This window comes from Cryptococcus neoformans, assembly GCF_000091045.1.
Source record: "Cryptococcus neoformans var. neoformans JEC21 chromosome 4 sequence".
Lineage (NCBI taxonomy): Eukaryota > Fungi > Basidiomycota > Tremellomycetes > Tremellales > Cryptococcaceae > Cryptococcus > Cryptococcus deneoformans.
In genome coordinates, this window is record NC_006686.1 from 117,516 (window position 1) to 138,081 (window position 20,566).

The following is a 20,566-nucleotide window of genomic DNA, read 5'->3' on the forward strand; positions in this document are numbered from 1 at the left end:
TAGGCATCTTTATAGTCAACTGTAGTAATTACGTAATCACGGTCCCCCTGGTTTCTGCATTTTTGCGCAAATTCCAACATCATCACCTTTTTAAGTCACGTGACTGGATGTTTTCTCGACGAGATTTCGAAGAATGCCATATTTCTGGCTGAGACCGTTGGAGATTGTGTACCAACATCACAACCCGACGGTCTCTCAACAAGTGCCCAACATGGCAGAGCAGACCCAAGTGATTCCTTTGCTTTCCTCTTTACAGTTCACTCATCCGTCATTCGTACCGCTTCTGGAATCTCACAAGCCGCTCGCTCGCCCATCGATCAGCTCCCAGTCGCAACTCAACAAGTTAATCAGTCGACTTAACACTGTTCTATTGGCCAAGGATGACAGCAGAGAAAAAAGAGCTGCATGCATAGTAGCAAAGGAGATGATAAATCAAGATGAAGAAGGTTGGGTTTTGGCCGGATGGGGTAAAGGTTGGCTCGGTGGGTGTCTAGGGTGGATTGCCGTGGGTGCATTCATTTTTGAATGGATCACAACTAATTGTGTGGCAGTCAACGTCGTCCCCTATACCTTCGATCCCTCCTTATATCTCTCTCCTCAGCACTCTTGTTCTTACATCTTCTCATTTCCCCTCGTTCGAGCGTCAAAATGTGCATCCTATCATGGGCAAGCTGTCCGTCTCTCTCGGAAGGCTTTTGCAGAGATGTTTGGCTGAACCGCAACCAGATTGGGACGTTATGGTAAGTCATCGAGTCAAGATTATAGCATCATCTCGCTAATCAAAGTATAGCTTGATATCCTCGACTCTTATCAATCTCTCCTTCTTCATTCCCCTGCCAACTTCCGGCCATCCACCGCAACTCTTAAACCCATTCTTTTGGCCCTCCTTCTTATGATCCCAACTCCTACATCACCAAACCCTTCGATACCTGCTGAGATCCGCACTGCGAGTGCCAAGCTCCTGGCTTGCTGCCATGTTACCGCCGGTAAAGCTCAAAGCCCCGCGTCTTGGACCGCCGATGTGAAGGATCTTTTGGGTGGAATCGGCAAGGCAGCAGCTGGGATCACAGCTGATGCTTGGGAGGCCGATCCAGTTGCAGTCAACCCTCCACCATCTCCTAACACTCCAGAGCTTCCTATTGATCCTTTACAGCGAGTCCCTGTCGCTTTGGATTGGCTTGAGGGTTTGACCGAGGCGGTTTTGGAGATGCTGAGGTTCCCCACCAATCGACCTGTTCATGTGCCTGTTGCGGGAATTGTGAGCGCTGGATTGAGGTTCTTAAGCTTGACTCTAGATACTCCTACTGTCTCCTACATTTCCCCGCAGCATCATGCTCTTCTTGTTGCATCCCTGCCAAGAATATGGTCTATCGGGATGCAGCTTTTGGGTGGCATTGCTTTGGCGTAAGCATTTTTATAGTCAAAAGTGGTATATGCTGACTTGATGATCAGTGTTGAAGACCACCTCTTCCCTCATCTTTCAAACATCCTCGACCACTCTGTCTGGCTTCTCGAGCGTATTCCAAGCAGCATGTCGTACGTAGATATAGCATAACCACGTATACTCTTCACTAACAAACGCGTTCAGAGAATGCCGAACCCAGCTACTCAAATTCCACACCCTCCTCTTAACCCTCTTTCCCCCATCCCTGGTCCCCACCGATTACCCAACACGTCTCTTACGTTTCTGCATCTCCACTTTTTCACCTTTGCTAGAGCGCAAGGACGTCTCTGCTTCGGCTGCCGCAAGTCAGAACGAAAGCGGTGGTGGTAAACGGGGAAAGAAGAGGGCAAGGAATGCTGAAGATGGGTTAGTGGGTGATTTGGAAGGAAAGGGGAGGCAGAGCTTGGGTGCAGGGGAAGTCAAGGTTATCCTGCAAGCTCTGAAGCGTGAGTCCTATTTTTTTGTATATATATAGTCGCTGATGGAATACAGTTTCACCTATATTGCATACTACCCCTCTCATCTCCCCTTCCTTGTTGACTCTTTCTATTCGACTTCATCTCTCTCTCTACTTGGCCCTTCCCTCATTATTTTCATCCGTTTTCCCTTCGATCAACGCCAAATCGGAGACCTTGGAAGCTGTGCAGAAGGTATTGGAGAGCGTGTTGAGCGTCGGCGAAGGATGGAGCAAGGGATATGAAAGCGTCATCATTTCCGTTCTTGTAAGCATTGCCGCATTGAATGATTTTTGAACCAACTGATAATTGAAAATTTGAAACTCTAGAGCCACAAATCTCAATCGTCAATCGATAAGATTATTCACCCCAAACTCCCTCCCATGCTTCGGGCTCAACCTGCTTTGCGAGAATTACATTTCTTCACCAAGGAAGGCGACGAAGAGAAGAAGGAAAGGAAATTAGCAAGATTAGGGATTGATGACGAGGATATTGAGGTTGAGAAGGAAGAGGAAGAAGAAGCCGTGCGACCTCCTCCTACGCAGGTTACTTCCACGACAGGCTTTGCTTCCTTTGCCCTTCCAGCAACTAGAGAAGTACCCTCATCTATGCCTTTAGCCGCTTCGGCTCCTCTGGTGCCTATCGCTGCCCCCGTTGCCGCTCCATCAGTCGCACCTGCCCCTTCCGCAGCTTTCGTTCTCGATTCCACGTCCGCACCTGCAACAGCAACAGCACCAGTCGTCGCTCCTATCCCATCCCAACCCGAACAAACTACCTCTACAATCCCCTCGAGCTCCTTCATCTCCTTCACCTCCAACTTGGCTTCGGCGACCACCAATTCCAAAACAAATGAAACTGTCGTAAAGCAGACAACCCATGTGGAGAAGATGGAGGTGGATGACGAAGATGAGGGAATCCCTGAATTGGATAGTGGAAGTGATGATGACCTTTTGGAGGATGACGATGGGGAGGAGGATGATTAGATTAAATTAGAGTGCATCCACAGGTTTTTGGGTCATGTATATCATTGTTATTTTCGCAATTCGTAAAGTCAAAGGTAACTAAAGGCTGTACCAAAGTCATCACTGCGGTCGCTCTCTTGCTACACAGTCATTGTCACTGTCCACCAAAGTAAATATAAGAATTGTTTGACCTGATTCTGAAGGAGAGTATAAGGCTGTGATCGACAAATCTTTCATCTTGACTCAAACTTTTGAACCTTTCTTTTAAGAAGCAACTTCGCATTTTTCCTGGCAAATTTCTATTTTCTCGTTCCTTTCCTGTTCAAATGCTTAAAGGATCGATATACTAAATTGGACCGAAATCCTAACGAATGTCTCATTCAAGAATCCAAAGAGGGGGCAAGAAAACTACTTATTCCTTCATCTTGTTTCCCATCCTATTAACCCATTTTATTCCTTTCCCTACTCCTTGTCATTATCCAGACCACATCCTACAACCCACACATAAAACAAATACATTTTACCATGCTCTTCCCAACCCCACTGCTCTTCCTGTTCTTCCCTTTCGCTCCTATCCCAGCTCTCGCTTTCCACCTCACCCCTGTACCTGCGCCCTACCCCACCCGAGTCCCGGTGGTTGATCCCTATCATCAAGTAGATCCTGAAACGGACCCTCTCACCGGCCAATTCTGGACGCACCCGCTTCGAGGATAAGTGTGCCAACGGCGACGGTTACGGAAGATGATTCTATTCTGCACCCATGGGCAGCTCAATTGACGGAAGATGATGGACCCATCATGCACACGTGGGCAGCACATGCAATAAATCGATGAGGCCTAATGCATGGTAGAAAGTTATATGCGTTGAAAGGAAGCGCGAGAGACAGTTGCGAATGAGTCTTGTAGCGTGAGTGAATGGTTAATTGCACTTATCGTAGCTTGAGGACAACTGTCGTCATCCACTGTGGTTATTAGTTGCGATGTAAAACATTGTGATCTGTAGATATTGAATAACCCCTTTTGGAGGTAAATTCCGCCAGAGCCTGGCATAGTTCTTCATGTCACCATGGTTTCAACAGACAACAAGGGAAACACCGCAGTACGCTGCATACTTACCTGACTATCCTTTCCATCGCCCCTTCCATACATCAATTCCCTCCCAATCTTCCCTACTCCACCCCCACCGTTCTACATCTCTCGCTACTCTTCTAACGGCAATTTTCTTGAGCTCGAAACCTTTTTGGCGACCGATTTCCAGTGCGCGGGAGATGAACACTGGGTCTCGGGCTTCGAGGGCGATATATATAGGTGGACGTTTTTCTTTCTCTTTTTCCTCTTTTGGTGGCGAAGGTGGTGATTTAGAATTGGAGGATAGATAGATGAGAGTGTCCCACAGAGGTTCGAGGATTTGTGGAGCATAGAATGTATCTGTCATGACCACCATATCCCATCCTTCTGCCACCCATTCCAGCTCTTTTACACTCTTTTCGCCCTGCTGTAATCGGCTAATATCCGTCCAGTCCAGTTTTCTCGCATAAACGTTGCAAGGTAATCTCGATCGAACGAGCCGATCCTTCCCAGTTTCGAGGTTGGGTGCTAAAACAGACGAGAAAACGGGCTCGATATCTGTTGAAGTCACCTGATATCCCAGGGACGCCAGGACAAGGGATGTATACCCTATACCCGCACCTAGCTCTATCACTCTGAGGGCCTTTTCCGACATGGATGAGGGCAATGAAGAGAGGTAAGAGGAGAGGACTTGGGCCGAGAGCCAAAGTGTTGTTCCCGTTGTTCCGATGCTAGTGCTGCCTGACGAGGAAATCTGTTTGAGAGGCAATATGACCGAGGGATCTTGTGGGAGAGGGTGGAAGAGGAGTTCGAGGTGCTTGGTATGACTGGCTGGGAGAGGCATGGCCATGGTGCTGTTGACAGGATTCACTATGTGTTTTTGTTGAAACAAAAAAATCGGTCGCGAGACCATCAGTGATGACGACGGCGGTTCGGCGGATGGCCACGACCGCTTTGGAGATGACGAAAACGACCATTTCGACTTTCTTTGACACCATATCAGCACAATGTCGGTCCCTTCATACATCGCCTTGAGCCTCCCGCCGAGTGCCATCCACATCCCCTCACCTTCCGCTACCAACATCTCCGCTTCTGCAACCTCTAGCAATGCCAAACCTCACCTTCCATTTCCGCCCTCGTCGGCACCTCGAGGAAAGCCAACAGGCTCAACGCTAGGGATGTCGCTCCCGTCCTTATCCACCAACGTGTCCGACATGCTGCTATCATCTTTGTTGCCTCCCAACCTGCCAAAACTGCCGTCTGGAGGTGCAAGAGGTATCGACGGAGGTGGACCGAGACAGCTCACGACGCAGAGAGAAGGGCTGACTGTACCGTTACTGAGCAACAACTTTCGGCGTTTCGTGACAAGGGTGGGTCTGATCAGTCGCATATAGAGCTATACTCAATCCTATTATAGGTTGGACCGGTATTCTGGCTTCAGGACCGGATAGAAGAGGTGCTTTACTGGAGGAAACCGGTGTGGACATGGGGATGGATGTTGACATGGGTGTTCATCTGTACGTCTTGACAGTCTATGGCCATAGCTGACATTAAGCAGGCTTCCAACCTCGGGTACTGCTTTTATTGCCTTCTCTCGCTCTCATCGTCCTCCTTTTACACATCCACGAACGCACCCATCCAGTACCATCTCTCATCGGGATAATATCACCACCACCTCTAGCTACTGCTCGGGTGCACCCTGAGTCCAGCACTGGCGATTCGAGTCCGGATAGGTCCTATACGGCGACTACTACAAGAGACGAATCGGGAGAGACGGTGGGCGTGCCGGTTGTGCCACCTAAAGAGGCCGAGAGCGGAGTGGATTATTTCATGAACATTCAGGCTATCCAAAATCTTATGGGTTTGGTGTAAGTCCCTCGAGGCAACAATGCGAAATACTGCTGACAGGCTCATAGGTCTGATGCATATGACTATCTCGCTCCCATATTGAGCAACCTGCAATCCCCCAACACTTCGTCCCCAACATGCTTCCCGCTCACCCATACTCACATCATCCTACTTCTCCTCCCTCCCACATTATTCCTCCCTCTCGTTCCATCTTGGCTTATCCCATACGTCATCCTCCCACTCGGTCTCCTTCCGCCTCTCGGCTTCCATCCCAACTTAACCCCTTGGCTCCTCTCCCTCCCTCGACATCCGTCAATCCGCAAAACTAAATCAGTGCTCGAAAAATGGATCCTCACCGACAAGCTCCCCGACAAATACAGCGGCCACAAGATCTCACAAGTATATGTATGGGAAAACGAGAGACTCGATCCGAAACTGGCTTCATCCTCCTCATCATTTACCGGCCCGATCCCAACGACGAGCTGGTCTGCTCGGTTCCTCCGACAAGGGGACCGACGAGCATGGATCAAGATCTCTGATGTGGCAGAGGGTGAGGAGTGTCTGTGGAAAAGCGTGGATGACACAGGTCTGCCTAACGGGGATGATGAGAGTGAAGTCGAAGCAAAAGTGTTGGCGCTCAAAGATGGGTGGGAGTGGTTACCAGAAGATTGGAAAGTGGACGTCAATGGTTTATGGAGTGAGAATGGTGTTGACGAGGGTGAGCCACTCTACAATTATATTTTCCATGTCCCAATCCTATCGCTAATGATGCGCGATATAGAGGGCTGGCTATACACTGATGACTCTTGGCAAAATCCTTCCCCAACACCTTACACGGAGCCTGACCTGCCAGCGAACTCTGCGTCTATCCCAGGACAATTGGTGCAATCGGTGCAAACAGGGAAGGAGAAAGATATGCCCGGACTGGGTTTGAGGAGGGTCACCAGACGGAGGAGATGGTGGAAGAGGGTTTATAAAGTGGATAGCTAAGTTGTATATTCTCATGGACGATTGCTTTGCTTTTATGATGTATCTTGATTTGCGTCCAAGTCTATGCGGTCGCGACGTGAAGCTGCAAAAGTTGTTCGGGTGAAGAGAAGGGGGCAACTTGCAATTCTGAAATGAAGGTTTACGCATCATATCGTAGCATTACAAAGATATTGATTGACTTTTCACGATCTTGAGCTCCCGCTAAGCCAAAAGGAGAGCATATCGAACGGTCATGAGTAATGAAAGAGTCACCACTAACAGAACCATCAATCATCAACATCTGGGATCATCAACAACAAGGGTAGAGAGAGGAAGAGAGAGGAAGAGAAGGGTAACCGCTCACCAAGACCGGCAGGCATAAACTTTCTCGTCTTGTACAACCTCCACGACATCAATGTTAAGAGTACGGCGGAAACACCTGTTCCAAATCGTGGTGTTAGCCCACGATTTTTAGTATTTGTACTTTGCACTTATACTGTAGTAGCAGACGGCAAAAGGACGTACTGAGGGACGGAATAACGTCGAGTGGGTCCTTGGATACTCTCTACAGAATCAATCGCCAACGATCAGCCCGCTGTTACCCCTCACCTTATTGTTACAAGCGAAAAGTACCACGTACGTTAGCACCGTAGGCAGCTGCTATTCCGGACCCGACACCAGCACTGTGATACGTAAACCAATAAGCGCTTCGTTGCAATATGCGGAGCAGCTTCATCGAAATCAGGGTCCAGAGACGTACACGGCAGAGATCACGGAACCCTTTCGAATCCCACCCATTACGCCGCCGATGGTCAAGAGAGAGGCGTAGGCGTAGCCAAGGTAATCCGAAGAGCTTGCCATTATGTTGTGTATACCGGGGAAAGGAGTCTTTTTGTCGGATTATGTTAATGGACACTGGTAGCTGCTTCTCAAGCTGCCGAAGCCGTTATAAGTAGGAGGAGATAGGAAACTGGCACAATAATAGATCAAAGCGTCGGGATTCATAACTTATGAACGAAGTTCGAGTGCAGTGATCGGTCTTCGTAAGAGCGGCAAAAAATCATGATATCATATCGATTCGAAAACGATGATTCTGGAACTACTTACAACAACGGCGTGAACCTCACAGAATATTCCATCTATACCAGCAGCTGCAGCTCAAAACATCGATAGCAAAAGAATTTCCGAACCTATCACAATAAAAAATTTATTATAAATCTTGTATATATACGAATAAAAAAAAAACAGCGAATGCCCAAAGTGGTATAGTGCAAAATTCTTAGGCCCTGCCTTCTTCATCCTCTGCACTGCCTCTTGCCCCTTCCTCACTCCGTTCATTCACACCGTTCACCCCTGCTTCTTCATCCTTCTTTGCCTGCTGAGCAGCCCTTGCATCGGCAATACCCTTTTCCTCCTCTTCTTTTGTCGCCATCTTATCGTTCTTCATCACGAGCGCACCGACAAGCGCGATGATAGACAAGGGCAATCCGATGATGAACACTTGGGAGAGGGTCTTGGTGTATGCTCTCAACACGGGTTCACGGAGATCTTCGGGAACAGAAGTCCAGACGGCGGTGGCATCGTTGACGACGGCGGAAATGATTTCCTCGCTTATACCGGGAACCATGGATTTGAGGTGGCGCTGGATCATGTTTTCGAATACGCTACCGGACATGGAGAGGGCAACAATTCGGCCGGCGAAGCCAGCTTAGAAAGGATGTTAATGATGGAAAGTATGAAGAAGTATAAAAATGACTCACTGAACACGACCAAACCGGTACCGAGAGAAATCAACCAAGGCTCCTTCTTCAGATCGTGTTGAACAGCAACCATGACATTCTGCAAGCAACATCCAATACCAACTGCAAGGATAACCTGGTAGCCATATAAGTTGGCGATAGGAGTAGAATAGTCGGTACTATAGAAAAGACCGGAAGCGATCGCGAGGAAGACAGGACCAACGCAAATAACGGGCTTGAATCGGCCGATTCTAGGGATAATTCGCGAAGTAAGGATAAGGATAAAGACTTGGACGAGAATGAGAGGGAGAAGCTTGACACCGGCAGAAGTGGCAGAAGTTCCATGAACGGCTTGGAAAGTGAGACTAAGGATTGTTAATGAGGTCGCAATAAAGAAGAAAATTACTCACGAGAGGTAATAGACAAGGATCATGAAGATACCAAAGACACAAAAGGAGACAATGGCCGCACCACTACGACAGTCGATTAGTCACTTATCCCAACGGAGGTGAAAGGTGGCTCACGCAACAGTCCTTCGCTTAAACAACCTGATCCTGAAATAGGAGATGCTCTCCTTGATGAAATACTCGTAGACACAGAAGGCGATGGGGAGGACACCAGCAAACACCAAAGTAACGATAACAGACGCGGAATCCCAGCTCCGCGTGACGCCACCCCATTGAGTAGCAAGGATGAAGCAAACAGCCCAAGCCATGGAAAGGACGACACCAACCCAGTCACACATGAGCAATTGCTTGAGCATGGCTTTGGAGTAGCCCTTGTAAGAACTTTCACGACCAAGGGGGGGTCTGCTGGGCTGGAAGAAGAGGAGACAGCCGATGGCGACACCACCGAGAGGCAGGTTGATATAGAAACACCATCGCCAGCTGACATGGTCTGAAAAGGCACCGCCGATAAGAGGACCAATGACTGAAGCGATGGCAAAACTAAAAAAAAAAAGCATGAGCACGATAATCACTGGAAATACAAGCAATACTCACCAGACACCGAACAGAGCAAAATACTGCGCCCTCGAATGCAAAGGCGTCAATTCAGCGATGATGACCATACCGCCACTAAAGATACCAGCCGCACCGGCACCTGCCAAAGCTCGACCAAAAATCAAAACGTTCATATTGGGAGCGACACCACAGGCCAATGAACCCATTTCGAAGATAAAGACAGCAAAGACGATGACGTGCTTAGAGGGAAAAATGTTCATCAGTTGGGAATAGAGCAGGTTGAATGATAAGAGTGTGAGGCTGTGGAACGTTAGTTTGAATGTTGAGTAAGCAAGTAAAACGCTTACAAGAACCCAGAGGTGAGCCATGACAGTTGGGTAAGAGAATTGAACTCGGCAGTAATTTTGGGAATGGCAGTAGCGACGATAAGTTGGTCTGCAATGGTGTCAATAAATTTGTCGAATCGAAAGACATTGAGCCACACCTACCTAATGCAAACAAAAAGACGGAAATCATAAGACTTCCAAAGATAGCCATAAACCTCCATTTAGGGATCTCTAATGGAGCAGTAAAACCAGAATGGCCCTTTGGAGGAGTCTGGCCTCCAGTTCCTTGGACACTTGATTGATCGTCCGGTGTATTAGCCACGGCGGACGAAGGAATGGCGGCACTGGCGGTTGGTAATGGATCTTCTTCCACACTAAACCTCTTTTCGCGGTCACCGTCTACGCTGATTGTAGTGGTTGGGGATACCATTGCAGAATGCTCTGAGAGCGCCATTGAGAATAGATTTTCAAGCGGCAAGATGGTGATGAAGGATAAACTGGAGCCATGGATGTTGCTTTATACTGTGGAAGTGTTCCTGCCGTGGCTTGGTCAGTCGCCCCGGCTTATTTTTTTCGAGAGTTGGCCGAAGCCCGAAGCATTATCTATGACTACTTTATTAGTGTTAATTATGCTATAAAATTCCCGAATGGGGAATTCCGCTCTTGTAGCTTGCGTTTCAACTCGGCGGTCGGTCTCCGACTTCTACCTTTGTGCACAAACTAGAAATTTGACATAACGAAAGGTTCCGGCGGGAGTCTCGCTCTATTTAGCCTCCTTCGGGGTGGAAATATGGCATATGTTCAATGAATGCATATGTTCAATGGATGTATATGCTGCTGGGCATTCTCTATTAATCTTCATGATCAGTGTGCAAACGACACGGTCAAGTGACTGAACGAAGTAGATTAGAAACGACTACGAATGCCTACTACCAGTTGCTTGTCTTATCGATAACAATAGCTTATATATCTGTCGTCATAGCCTCGCTCAGATCATGAATTTCTGATACATGGAATTCGCTTCTTCGTCTTCGCATGTCTCTTTATCACTAAACATTATGCTTCTCTCAAAGCCATAGCTCGACGTCTAACCTGTTCACAACCTATATCAACTAATTGTTGGGTGAGACAGCCATAATTGCATATTTTACGGGTTGTGAGCACCTCGGGTTTCGTTTCGCCACAAGCGCACGCATGGGCCAATGAACGCCTTCCGCATGCACCTATACTGGTTTTGAGCGGTGTTTGATGGTAACAAAATACGTCCAATAGGCTTAATTACACCCTTGATAAACACTAATAATCATGCCACACAAAAAAGACAGCCAGAAAAAAACATAAATTCGAAACGAAATGAAATGAGAAGTCACTTCGGGTTTAATAATCTATCCAGAGACCTATCGATACGTACATATCATATATTTGTGATCTTTATTTACAGTATCTATCACGGGCGGCCAAGAATCCATCTATCAGTGCTCCGCCTTCTTTCTCTCATCATCTAAACGCTTGCCTTCAGTAGGCATCCTAACAAAAAGCCCGACAACAATAACAGCCATCGCCGCCAATGCTGTCCCAAAATAGAATGATACTCGATAGCCATACAATAAATCTGATTGGGAAAGGTTTTCGGGACCACGAACATAGCGTTCAACAGTCCCAGTCAATCCAAGTCCTATCGAATTACTATTGAAGATAAACATCGCATCAAAATAAATTGCGAGAGCGACATACGAGTAGTTGGTAATCATACTGACTAGGCCTGCTGCGATCCCTTGAAATTCAACGTCTACCGAGTTACTGACGATCAACTGACCAGTCGCGAAGCTTAAATCTACCCATTATCGTCAATGCATGCGACTGTCACCGGGACAAAAATGACATACCAGGGCCAAATACTCCTATAAGGATACTGAAGAACGTATTTCCCCAATAGGTACCGTCCACAGGAGCTGTCGCAGCGAGGATATTACCGATCATGAACGCACACATAGCGATAAAAAAGATGACATGCCCGGGCAGGCGATGGATGAGGAAAGGTACGGACAAAGCCGCTGTTACACCCCCAAAGACAAACGGGGTTGTTTGGGCCGTCATTGTCAAGGGTAGGGTATAGCCCCGGATGTCATGGATGCTACAAAGCTTTAGTTCGATATCATAAAGGCCAAAGTAATGTCGTACTTACAACAAAGTAGTATACAGCAGAAAAGTACCAAAGCTCATCCAGCCCAGCCATAATGAGAGATATACCAACAGATTCTTCCTGGTCAGAATCTCAAGCGGAACCAGGGCTTTTCTCCCTATACGCCTCTCCCATAAAAAGAACGCGACAAAAGTGACGATTGATACAATCAGCAAGACATACACATACACAGTTTCCCAGCCGACCACCGAAGCTTGATTCCAACAAAAGTTAAATAACCCCAGGGCAAGCGCCAGGAGTACCGCACCGGGTATGTCAAAATGACGTTCAGACCGAGGGGGAAGGTTTTGGTCAGGAGGAAGAATGTACAGCCCGATGGCGAGGAAAGCGGCTATGAATATCGCACTTGTCGGAGTTGTTTCAGAGAACAGAATTCTATCTCTTGGAAGATGACTCACACAAACCACCATATCCACCGCACGTCGACAAACTGTGCAAAGAGAGAAGCCACACCGCCGGATATACACCACCCTGCAGGTGCAAGTGCACCGAGGATAGCGAAAGTAACGTTGCGAACTTTGCCAGGAGGGTAGGTCCTCCCCAGGATTGCGAGGGCATTGGGTACTTTGTCCAAAGGTTATTCACTGAATGCCATGTTGCCAGGAAGATAAAACTCACAGCACATGGCAGAGCCAACACCTGTCAGAGCTCGGCAGATATCAAATGGGATGGGACTCTTGCAGAAGCCCGTGCCAATGTTTGCGGACATCAGGACAATGAAGCCAAGCACCCATATGAGTTTCGGACCACTGTGAAGTGTGAGCGGCTTGCCCGTGATCAATCGTTGTACTCACTATAAGTCACCTAGCCTACCAGAAGCAACAAGGAACATTCCGATAGTCAACCTATCCAATGTTAGCAGTCCCACGCTATGCTCAGGAAGGGACCTACCCATAGCTCGCAACCATCCAATTCAACTGGCCATTGTCAGTCGTCCCTAGATAGTCACCAATATAATGAAGCGGAATCATAACCATTCCCAGCTGTCCCTGGACAATCAATTGGGTAGTGCAGCAACATGTGATGAAGCAGAATCTGACGAATGAGGATTGGCCTTCGATCCATTGAACAGCCTCTCTTTCCGGCTCAGGACCCAATTCGATATCGTCCCCTTGAGGCCGAGACAGTTGACAGTGCAAGATGTCCGAAGATGCCTGCCTGTCATGCTCTGGGGTCGACGGCTGCTCCTGCTCATACGCACCCAAAAACTGTGGGCCAGTATCCTCCTCGATCCTATGCTCTCTCATATCTCCTGAAGATTTCTGATGGTACGAAAAGAACTTTTCGGTTTTCGGTGAAACTGTCCCCGACTTATCGCACAGCGTCTGCTCAGATTCAACTCGTTTGTATTGGTCCACATTCGCAGTTTCCGTCGCAGAATCGACGGTATCTTGGCGTGGTTCATTTTGAGTGATCGGTGATTGGATCATTGGTGGTGGGGAAGCTGACGATGATCTCGTCTCGCGTACATTCATGGTGTAGGTAGTGGAAATAAGTGAGACGTAACTGCACAAATGAGATTCAAAGGGGTCTGCCATGCATGGTGGCAATACAAGGCTTTTATATGTGAAAAGGGGGGAAAAGCAGTGAGAAAGCAAGTTGAGTAGAGGGTTTGAAGAGAGATGAGAAATCGAGATCCAGTGGAGTCATAAATAAGAAAAAGTTTCTGATAATCGGTAAAAATAGCCCCAAGCCCCAGGGCCAGAAGTTTACCTCGTATGGCTCATCAAAAACTGTGGAATCTCCGGCTTTTGGCGTTAAAAGGACATACCTATTATTATCTGGCAAAAAGTGGTTGCTTGGAGGCGCACTTTTGTCTTAATTAACTTAAAACTCAATGACGTCGTGAAAACGATGTGATATGGAAACGATTCTAAGGTACAGATATGCAAATACATGACAAGATTTCTATCAATTGCTGTGATATCTCCTCTTGCACATTAATTCATCCGTTCTGTCAACTGTCTCTCTCTTCGAACCCAACCTTTCAAATAATTACCCGCGTCACCCTGCTCGACGCGCCATCTCACCTCGCCCAACGCCTTCGCCAGATCATCTTTCTCACGAACATCAGTTGGCTTGACATTCAAGCCGGCAGCGAAGAGGCAGGAGATAATGTTCGGGAGCGCCGATGCCACAGGTCCGGTTGAGGACAGCCTGTCCACAAAGAGCGGCAAAAGTTCAGTAGTGGTGGTATCGACAGGAATTTGGGATACACTGTAAAGAATTTTTGATGCAACCTCCAGTTTCTCGCCGTCTGCGTCTAAGAGATTATCAGTTCTGTCCTTTTTGTATAACCGAAAAGCAGCTTACCACTTAAGACAGTTGTCAAGAATGCCTCCAACTGCTTCGTCCAGCCTCTCAGATCCTTACCCTCTTTTACTCGCTCCTTTTCAGCCGATGCAATGGCCTTGCACGCCCTTTCTGCGATTTCCAGCAGCAAATTCTTCTCCTCCTGCTCCCAAGCTTGCGCACGTTGGCCTCTAACGCCGGACTTGGAGGATATAGGAAGTGAAGCGTGGTATGCGGAGATGGTGGTCCACTGCATGTCCAACCAAACAAAGAGACCGTCACGCAGGACGAGCGATGAGGCGGCAGCAGGGATGAGAAGGATACTCGACATGGTCTAAAAAGAAGTCAATGCCTGCTTCGTGGCACCGGAAATGCAAACACACCTGCAGAATTGACCGACGGAAAACAGGATCAAGTGATTCAATGAACAAAGTAGCCATCAACGACCATACTTTTCTTCTTCTGATGACTCTCCAATCCTATAGCGCAACGTCAGTCGATATTTCACAGGATACATCTGCACTTACTGCTTCACTTCTGACACCCTCCTTCAAGAATCTAACCATCCAACTTCTTTCCCTCTTCCACCCTTCTCCGTTGGCGTAAAGCATTCCATAAAGCAATGGGGTGTCTTCGCTGTCGAAGACAGATCTTTGTAATAGGAAGCGAGAAGACAGAGGATAAAAGAAATGAGAAGGGTTCGCAAGGGAGCGAAGGGCGTAAGCGAAAAAGAGTGTAGAGAGTACTGGTAGACGAGATGTTGACGTAGGAAGAGCATGTCGAAGAAGTCGAAGGGTGTATATGAGTTGCGCTCGTTCAAAAAAACCAGTGGTCTATGAACTTCGTTAACAACTCCTTGCTTCCTTATACAGGATGCACTCACCTCAATGAGACTCATTGTTTTGGCCAAAGCATACGAAGCTACACTTCTCACTTCTCTGTCCCTAGATGACAGTCCGCAAACAGTCAAACCTAGAACGTTGCTCCTCAATACTTCGACCCAGTCCAAACCTCTCATGCCTTCATGCATAGAAGCAATGAAGAGTCCCATGACGAAAACAGGATCATACAATTCCTCGCCTTCCTCGGGGTCAGTTGCGATCTTGCCCCATCCACGGAGCTTTCGATGAAGAGGGTATGCTTGACAGGTTGCAAACGTCTTTTGAGGGTCCAAACTTGTCAAGGCATCCAAGGACTTGCCTCCGATACCAAGTACTCCACTCGCGTTCCAATACCTCATAACGCTGGCAAGCGAAATTTTCCTATAGCCTTCGAACAATTGCAGCATGTGCAACACTCGCCTATCCACTTCAGAAGTCGTGCCGCGGTACAGTAAAATCAGAGGTTCGATAAATGGAGGCTGACAAGACACATAGGTCGATGAGGCAAAAAGTCTATGGAGGAGACGAATAAAGTGGAGACGAATATGGGGCGGGCAAGAGCTGTTGGTGCAGCGAGTGTAGGTGGTGGAAGCGTAGATGGCTTGGAGTTGTTGTCGAAGGAAACTTGCCTATCAAAAAGATCAGCACTGATTCAACAGCCGCGCAAAGGACAGAACTTACCTTTAATTCGACACGGACAGCAAGAAGCGTGGCTAGACCTACAGCTTCAGCAATTTCTAGCCTGTCTTGAATAACAGCAGTGATGACAGGTTCGACCAACGCAACTTGCAACTGGAGTCGATCTTGGTCAACAACTTCGATTGATTGTTCTATTATCAAACATTAGCTTCGGCCGAGTATAAGGACGATTAAACACACCGAGACTCTTCAAAGCTGTGGCACTTTCTTCATTCATGTCTTTCAGATTAGAACAGAGTCTGACAGCATATTGCAATCCCAAACCAATCAGATGACAAATGCTTTCCAGCAGCTCGATTTTCGTCCCGCATATGTGAGCAAGGCGTTCCATGAATCGCATGAAAGTGGAGTTGAAAGAGGACAACTGAACCGTAGAGAGGATCTCAACGATCTCGTTGGATGCAGATTCAGCCAAACGGACCAATACTTCGATTGCTGCGCCCTGGACCTTTTCGTCCTGTTCGGAAGCAATCGTCTCCAAAGCGACACCACCAATGATACTGGCCTTTCCGACATCAAGCCCTAGAACAAAAAGAGCCTCAGCCACCGGCAATAACCTTCTGTCGTTTGTTAAAGCTTCGTCTTCTTGCAATGCAGAGGATGTCACCTCGGCCGCAGAAGAATTTGCCTGGATCAATCTGACCAGTAAAGAGATGGAGTCGTTGCTAGCAAGATTGAGAAGCAGTTGGATTGTCTCGCGCTTGATTTTGAGGCTAGTCAGCTCTTCACTAGACTTCCTATCCTTTACGGCGTCGTCGACGAGTCTGATTACTGCCCCCACGACTCCCAACTCTCCCAGTTTGCCCAAATGCTCAACGGCAAATGCAGGTGACTTGGTTGATGTGATGATATCCGAGAGCAGAAGAGCATGAGAAAAAAGGACAGGGTTCTTGTAGCGGAAGAGGATTTGGGATATTTGAGATGCTTGAGAAGGCGTAAGAAATCGGACCCAGGGAGCTAATAGGCTGAGATTCTGCGAAATTGGTCAGCACATAACAAAAGACATCCATCAAGCGCAACATACTTGATCTACCTTCTTCCCTTCCTTGTCATTGTCGAGCAATTCCACACAACCATCGACAAACCCTTGAGCGATCTCCTCATCCGTCGACTTTCCAAAGATCAAGTGCCTGATCAGAGTGTTCAGGCCTGACAACTATGTCAGTCTTGTGCTCTGCCTTACTGTACAAGCATGAACTCACTATCTCTAAACTCGTGACCATCTTCGCTAAAGAGTAACTTTCTTGAACCAAGGTCACCAAACACATTCCTCTTGATCTGATCTTGCCACTTGCTTGCACCTTCCAAGTTCTCCAGAGACCTGGCGAAGAGAATCAGTACGGCCTGGGTACTATCCTGGTTTTTGATAGCAGAAGTAGACGATGGCTGAAGAATGTTGAGATGAATGAGAAAATTGACATGAAGGAGGATGGAAGCATCTTTTCTTTCAATAAGAAAAATTAAGGATGACAATGTTGACGGTCGACCAATGAAAAGTGCTTGGTACTCGAAGGAAGACGACGACCATTCACGGTGGTCAAGAAGTTGAGGAAGAGAAGGATCTTGCTCTACAATCGACTTTGATTAGTAGACATTTTCTAACGGAAGAGGAAGTAGCTTACCGTCGGTAGGTTCGGATTTGCCCCTGATCACATCGAAATCGCCTTTTATCACTTGAACGCATTCCTCCAAGCCTTTCCTCTCTTGCCCGGCCTCCTTCGCCTTCTTCACACATTCCTCTAGCCTGTTCAACACAGCCAACAACCAACTCAATTCTCGTTGCTTGCCCACCAAACCTAGGACTACTCGACGGAGATAGTTGACAATGATGCAGGCAGCTTCCGTGGAAATGAGCTGACCCATAAGCTTTGCAGAGAGCTGCTCAAGGATGGTCATCATGAGAGGGCTAACCATCTCCTTAGAATTGCTCTGAAGATCAGGGGTTGAAGAAGGGGAGAGAGCGAGGGTGTCTTCAATGTATCGGTAAGGCGTCTTCAAACATCTCCTGAAACAGTCATCCAAGAAAGCCAAAAGCTGAATCTGCTGAGCGAACAGCATAGGTCCAGCTTCTCTGACCTTCTTAGGCATCGCATCCAGCCAAATGGGGAGTTCCTCAGGGTCGTGTTCGAATAAGAGGGTGGGTAGTAAAAGGTGGGAGAGAAGAGCAGTTGTTTTGGAGTAGGTTACCGATTGGGGAGTGGAGAGGTGAAGAAGGAGAATGTGGTAGAGGTAAGTGTATTGAGATCCCGCTTATGTACTTATCAGCGAACTTCCCAACAATTTCCGTTCAAGCACATACCAGCTTTATTGCTCCAATTCCAATCTCTAACCTCCCCTAGCAACTCAAGCACATGGACTTGACTAAGAGCTTCAAAGCCTTCCACCTCTCCTCTTGATTGACCGAAACCTCCTCGCATACCGATAGTCCCCTTACTGCCCACAGTACCAATGGATTTTACACTTTGCACGTCATCTCCAATAACACTTCCTTCTCTCGCCTGCTGTTTCTCCTTCTTCTCCTGTTTTGCACTCGAAGACGAGACGAGGAGACGACCGACATCAAACTTGAGCTCAGAAGCCATCGAGGGGAGAGTTCTGTTGCACAAAGAAAATATTCGAAGAGCCAGCTCAGTGAGCATTGCGGACTTTGTGACAAGAGCTCGATCTTCTTCGCTATCAGGATCCGGCTCTGCAGGCGCAAGTTGGGCAGACTTTTGCGCAAATGCAACAATGACTGCCAGCTCTGGTAAACGTTTCCTTACTTCCATTTCGAGCTCTCTCTGCCTTCTTGCCCATGGGTTATCAGGTTGCCCGTTAGGGTAGAGCTCTGATTCAATGAACGAAAAGAGTTCTTGGACTTGGCCGAGTTTCGCAAGGGCACGAGAGAGAGTGACAGCAGTCATATGTTGGACTATCCCTTCGGTATGTTGGAGACCTTTCATCAAGTGAGATTTCGTGAAGGGTGCAGGTAAGACACTTTCGACGATCGTTGACGCCTGAGGGGGTGCAGTTCGAAATGGGGAAAAGGAGGGGTCGGTGCCTGCAGGAACGGGTTGTCGGAAAGTTTGAAGGGGAGGGATGGGAAGGGAGATGATACGACCAACGTAAGACATGGTCGCCATCCATCGAACGTTGAGACGAGGTTCGAGAGACAGTGCAGAGTGTGCCCAATATCTGTTCATGGTCAGCAGTAAGCATCAATGGGATAAAGCAATTTCATACCCAGAGACAAGCTCAGGACAAGCCCTGAATACTTCAATCATCCATTCGCCCACAATTCCTTCATCATCAACCACCTTATTTCCCACCTTTCGCACTACGTTCCCTAGAATTCTGTTATGTAAACCTTTTCTCCAAGTATCTCCTCCATCTCCGACCTTATTATCACCTTCCTTGGAGTCATCCATTCGACGAGGGTACCATCCTTCATCAGGGAAACATACACCTTTTCCTGGGGTAGCGGTGATACCTTCGAGGAAAGCGCGCACCAACTCGCCGACTTTTTTACCACTTTTGCCTTCTACATCATCTCTTCCCAATTGACCCCAAAGGGCTTCAATGCTTCTTTCTTGGAAAAGAACCAAACTAACTCGTCGGTTTAATCCAAATGAAGGGGAAGAGATTGCTGCCCAGAGGGCTGTCAAGATGCGGAGGACAGTTATAGGAGGATCAGCGGCAAGGTTGGAATATAATGGAGGGAGAATGATTTTAGCATGAGGCTGGAATGAAGGCGAAGGGAAAAGAGGGAGGATGATCCGGAGGATGAGGTGACGAATATCTGGTTTGTCAAGTGGATCTCGGTCGCCATATCCAACCATCCCCTCTTTGTTTCGTCTTCTCATACCCATCTGCTTCCCAAATCCTCTAACGGAGCCTCCTTCTACAAGGGTGTTCCAAAACTTCATACCGAGTCTACCCGACATCGAAGACGTGGAAGGAGGGTCAACAGACATAGATACGGCCGACAAAAGAAGACCGTGATAGACATCGTCTCGTTTGCCAGATTGGATGAGATGGTTGATCTAAGTTCTGTGTCAATAATGGCCCACTTGTCCTTGAAATCACTTACATGGTCGTGATAGGGTTCAGAAGGAGAGATGACTTTGTTGACGAGACCAATCACAATTGAACGGAAGAAAGGCACGGGTGTCAACACTTGAATAATCTCAGAAAGCAGTTCCACAGCGGCATGAACTTGCTGCTCGCTCTTTGTCTGAACAATAATCAATAGCCGTCTTTATAATGAATAGATTTTATTCACCTGCTCTCCGACTTGCCATGCTCGAAAGATCTCATCGCAAGCTGGGGAGATGTCGAGGTAATGTTGCAGGATAATCACAGTTGGGTGGTTGATGGAAAGGGGTAATTCGGAATATGGAGTTACAATCTGCTGTCTGAAAGAAACAAAGGCTGTACAGGTGTTAGCTTGATATCACCTGGCAATGGCCAACATACCTTGAGGGGAGCCAGTCGCGAGGGCATCTTTGACCGACTTCCCTGATGCAAAGGCCTTCGTTCCCGGCTTAGCCCTTATAATAGTAGGCAGAGCATCTTCCTGACCTTCCTGCCACTTGCGTTTTGGGGCCATTTTGAACTATCATATGAGATGAAATGTAAAGATGTTTGTTTCGACGTCCCAAGAAGTGTCCGCATACGAAAATCGAGAATGCCTCCACTCAATCACGTGACATAAACATAACGGTCGGTGTCCTGATCCCA

General features: G+C 47.7%; 7 protein-coding genes across 7 annotated transcripts; 2 read left to right on the forward strand and 5 right to left on the reverse strand.

Moving 5' to 3' along the window:
* Window positions 1-163: 163 nt before the first annotated feature.
* On the forward strand, window positions 164-2,938 carry CND00400 (hypothetical protein). Its single transcript, XM_024656938.1, has 7 exons — window positions 164-505; window positions 552-740; window positions 791-1,404; window positions 1,453-1,536; window positions 1,589-1,890; window positions 1,937-2,166; window positions 2,229-2,938. Exons 1-7 carry the CDS (start codon window positions 212-214, stop codon window positions 2,880-2,882), a joined length of 2,367 nt encoding a protein of 788 aa, XP_024512694.1. The 5' UTR covers window positions 164-211; the 3' UTR covers window positions 2,883-2,938.
* A 190-nt stretch (window positions 2,939-3,128) lies between these two features.
* On the reverse strand, window positions 3,129-4,790 carry CND00410 (hypothetical protein). The gene is made up of 2 exons (XM_024656939.1): window positions 3,977-4,790; window positions 3,129-3,903 (listed from the first exon to the last, which is right to left on the reverse strand). The coding sequence occupies exon 1, from the start codon at window positions 4,776-4,778 to the stop codon at window positions 3,981-3,983; it is 798 nt and encodes a 265-aa protein (XP_024512806.1). The 5' UTR covers window positions 4,779-4,790; the 3' UTR covers window positions 3,129-3,903; window positions 3,977-3,980.
* Window positions 4,791-4,930: 140 nt separating this feature from the next.
* On the forward strand, window positions 4,931-6,822 carry CND00420 (expressed protein). Its single transcript, XM_570383.1, has 5 exons — window positions 4,931-5,298; window positions 5,346-5,445; window positions 5,487-5,796; window positions 5,845-6,494; window positions 6,558-6,822. The coding sequence occupies exons 1-5, from the start codon at window positions 4,936-4,938 to the stop codon at window positions 6,764-6,766; spliced, it is 1,632 nt and encodes a 543-aa protein (XP_570383.1). The 5' UTR covers window positions 4,931-4,935; the 3' UTR covers window positions 6,767-6,822.
* Window positions 5,770-7,740, reverse strand: CND00430 (hypothetical protein). The gene is made up of 5 exons (XM_570323.2): window positions 7,506-7,740; window positions 7,386-7,428; window positions 7,271-7,310; window positions 7,110-7,184; window positions 5,770-7,020 (listed from the first exon to the last, which is right to left on the reverse strand). Exons 1-5 carry the CDS (start codon window positions 7,604-7,606, stop codon window positions 6,968-6,970), a joined length of 312 nt encoding a protein of 103 aa, XP_570323.1. The 5' UTR covers window positions 7,607-7,740; the 3' UTR covers window positions 5,770-6,967.
* Window positions 7,741-7,810: 70 nt separating this feature from the next.
* On the reverse strand, window positions 7,811-10,291 carry CND00440 (aflatoxin efflux pump AFLT, putative). Its single transcript, XM_570321.1, has 7 exons — window positions 9,935-10,291; window positions 9,794-9,881; window positions 9,486-9,746; window positions 9,009-9,431; window positions 8,895-8,957; window positions 8,506-8,849; window positions 7,811-8,452 (listed from the first exon to the last, which is right to left on the reverse strand). Exons 1-7 carry the CDS (start codon window positions 10,224-10,226, stop codon window positions 8,025-8,027), a joined length of 1,899 nt encoding a protein of 632 aa, XP_570321.1. The 5' UTR covers window positions 10,227-10,291; the 3' UTR covers window positions 7,811-8,024.
* An 881-nt stretch (window positions 10,292-11,172) lies between these two features.
* CND00450 (MFS transporter, putative) lies at window positions 11,173-13,746 on the reverse strand. Its single transcript, XM_024656940.1, has 8 exons — window positions 12,867-13,746; window positions 12,770-12,820; window positions 12,594-12,724; window positions 12,374-12,539; window positions 11,958-12,320; window positions 11,659-11,906; window positions 11,507-11,606; window positions 11,173-11,458 (listed from the first exon to the last, which is right to left on the reverse strand). The coding sequence occupies exons 1-8, from the start codon at window positions 13,511-13,513 to the stop codon at window positions 11,245-11,247; spliced, it is 1,920 nt and encodes a 639-aa protein (XP_024512692.1). The 5' UTR covers window positions 13,514-13,746; the 3' UTR covers window positions 11,173-11,244.
* Window positions 13,747-13,853: 107 nt separating this feature from the next.
* Window positions 13,854-20,459, reverse strand: CND00460 (nucleolus protein, putative). The gene is made up of 15 exons (XM_570368.2): window positions 20,303-20,459; window positions 20,109-20,257; window positions 19,917-20,060; window positions 19,070-19,869; window positions 18,147-19,021; window positions 17,470-18,096; window positions 17,050-17,415; window positions 16,872-16,996; window positions 16,028-16,820; window positions 15,830-15,978; window positions 15,151-15,777; window positions 14,795-15,100; window positions 14,651-14,746; window positions 14,289-14,601; window positions 13,854-14,238 (listed from the first exon to the last, which is right to left on the reverse strand). Exons 1-15 carry the CDS (start codon window positions 20,433-20,435, stop codon window positions 13,916-13,918), a joined length of 5,826 nt encoding a protein of 1,941 aa, XP_570368.1. The 5' UTR covers window positions 20,436-20,459; the 3' UTR covers window positions 13,854-13,915.
* Between the last annotated feature and the right edge of the window lie 107 nt (window positions 20,460-20,566).

Coding starts and splice junctions, on each gene's coding strand:
- CND00420 (XM_570383.1), top strand. CDS start 4,936: ATGTCGGTCCCTTCATACATCGCCTTGAGCCTCCCGCCGAGTGCCATC. Junction 5,446..5,486: donor GTTGACATGGGTGTTCATCT/GTACGTCTTGAC, acceptor GACATTAAGCAG/GCTTCCAACCTCGGGTACTG. Junction 5,797..5,844: donor CAAAATCTTATGGGTTTGGT/GTAAGTCCCTCG, acceptor ACAGGCTCATAG/GTCTGATGCATATGACTATC.
- CND00430 (XM_570323.2), bottom strand. CDS start 7,606: ATGGCAAGCTCTTCGGATTACCTTGGCTACGCCTACGCCTCTCTCTTG. Junction 7,429..7,505: donor GGTTCCGTGATCTCTGCCGT/GTACGTCTCTGG, acceptor TACGTATCACAG/TGCTGGTGTCGGGTCCGGAA. Junction 7,185..7,270: donor CGACGTTATTCCGTCCCTCA/GTACGTCCTTTT, acceptor GATTTGGAACAG/GTGTTTCCGCCGTACTCTTA.
- CND00450 (XM_024656940.1), bottom strand. CDS start 13,513: ATGGCAGACCCCTTTGAATCTCATTTGTGCAGTTACGTCTCACTTATT. Junction 12,821..12,866: donor TGGATGGTTGCGAGCTATGG/GTAGGTCCCTTC, acceptor AACATTGGATAG/GTTGACTATCGGAATGTTCC. Junction 11,607..11,658: donor TATAGGAGTATTTGGCCCTG/GTATGTCATTTT, acceptor GATAATGGGTAG/ATTTAAGCTTCGCGACTGGT.
- CND00410 (XM_024656939.1), bottom strand. CDS start 4,778: ATGGCCATGCCTCTCCCAGCCAGTCATACCAAGCACCTCGAACTCCTC.
- CND00400 (XM_024656938.1), top strand. CDS start 212: ATGGCAGAGCAGACCCAAGTGATTCCTTTGCTTTCCTCTTTACAGTTC. Junction 741..790: donor AACCAGATTGGGACGTTATG/GTAAGTCATCGA, acceptor ATCAAAGTATAG/CTTGATATCCTCGACTCTTA. Junction 1,405..1,452: donor TTGGGTGGCATTGCTTTGGC/GTAAGCATTTTT, acceptor CTTGATGATCAG/TGTTGAAGACCACCTCTTCC.
- CND00460 (XM_570368.2), bottom strand. CDS start 20,435: ATGGCCCCAAAACGCAAGTGGCAGGAAGGTCAGGAAGATGCTCTGCCT. Junction 19,022..19,069: donor TGTCCTGAGCTTGTCTCTGG/GTATGAAATTGC, acceptor GACCATGAACAG/ATATTGGGCACACTCTGCAC. Junction 17,416..17,469: donor CAAATCCGAACCTACCGACG/GTAAGCTACTTC, acceptor AGTCGATTGTAG/AGCAAGATCCTTCTCTTCCT.
- CND00440 (XM_570321.1), bottom strand. CDS start 10,226: ATGGCGCTCTCAGAGCATTCTGCAATGGTATCCCCAACCACTACAATC. Junction 9,882..9,934: donor CGTCTTTTTGTTTGCATTAG/GTAGGTGTGGCT, acceptor ACACCATTGCAG/ACCAACTTATCGTCGCTACT. Junction 9,747..9,793: donor TGGCTCACCTCTGGGTTCTT/GTAAGCGTTTTA, acceptor AACGTTCCACAG/CCTCACACTCTTATCATTCA.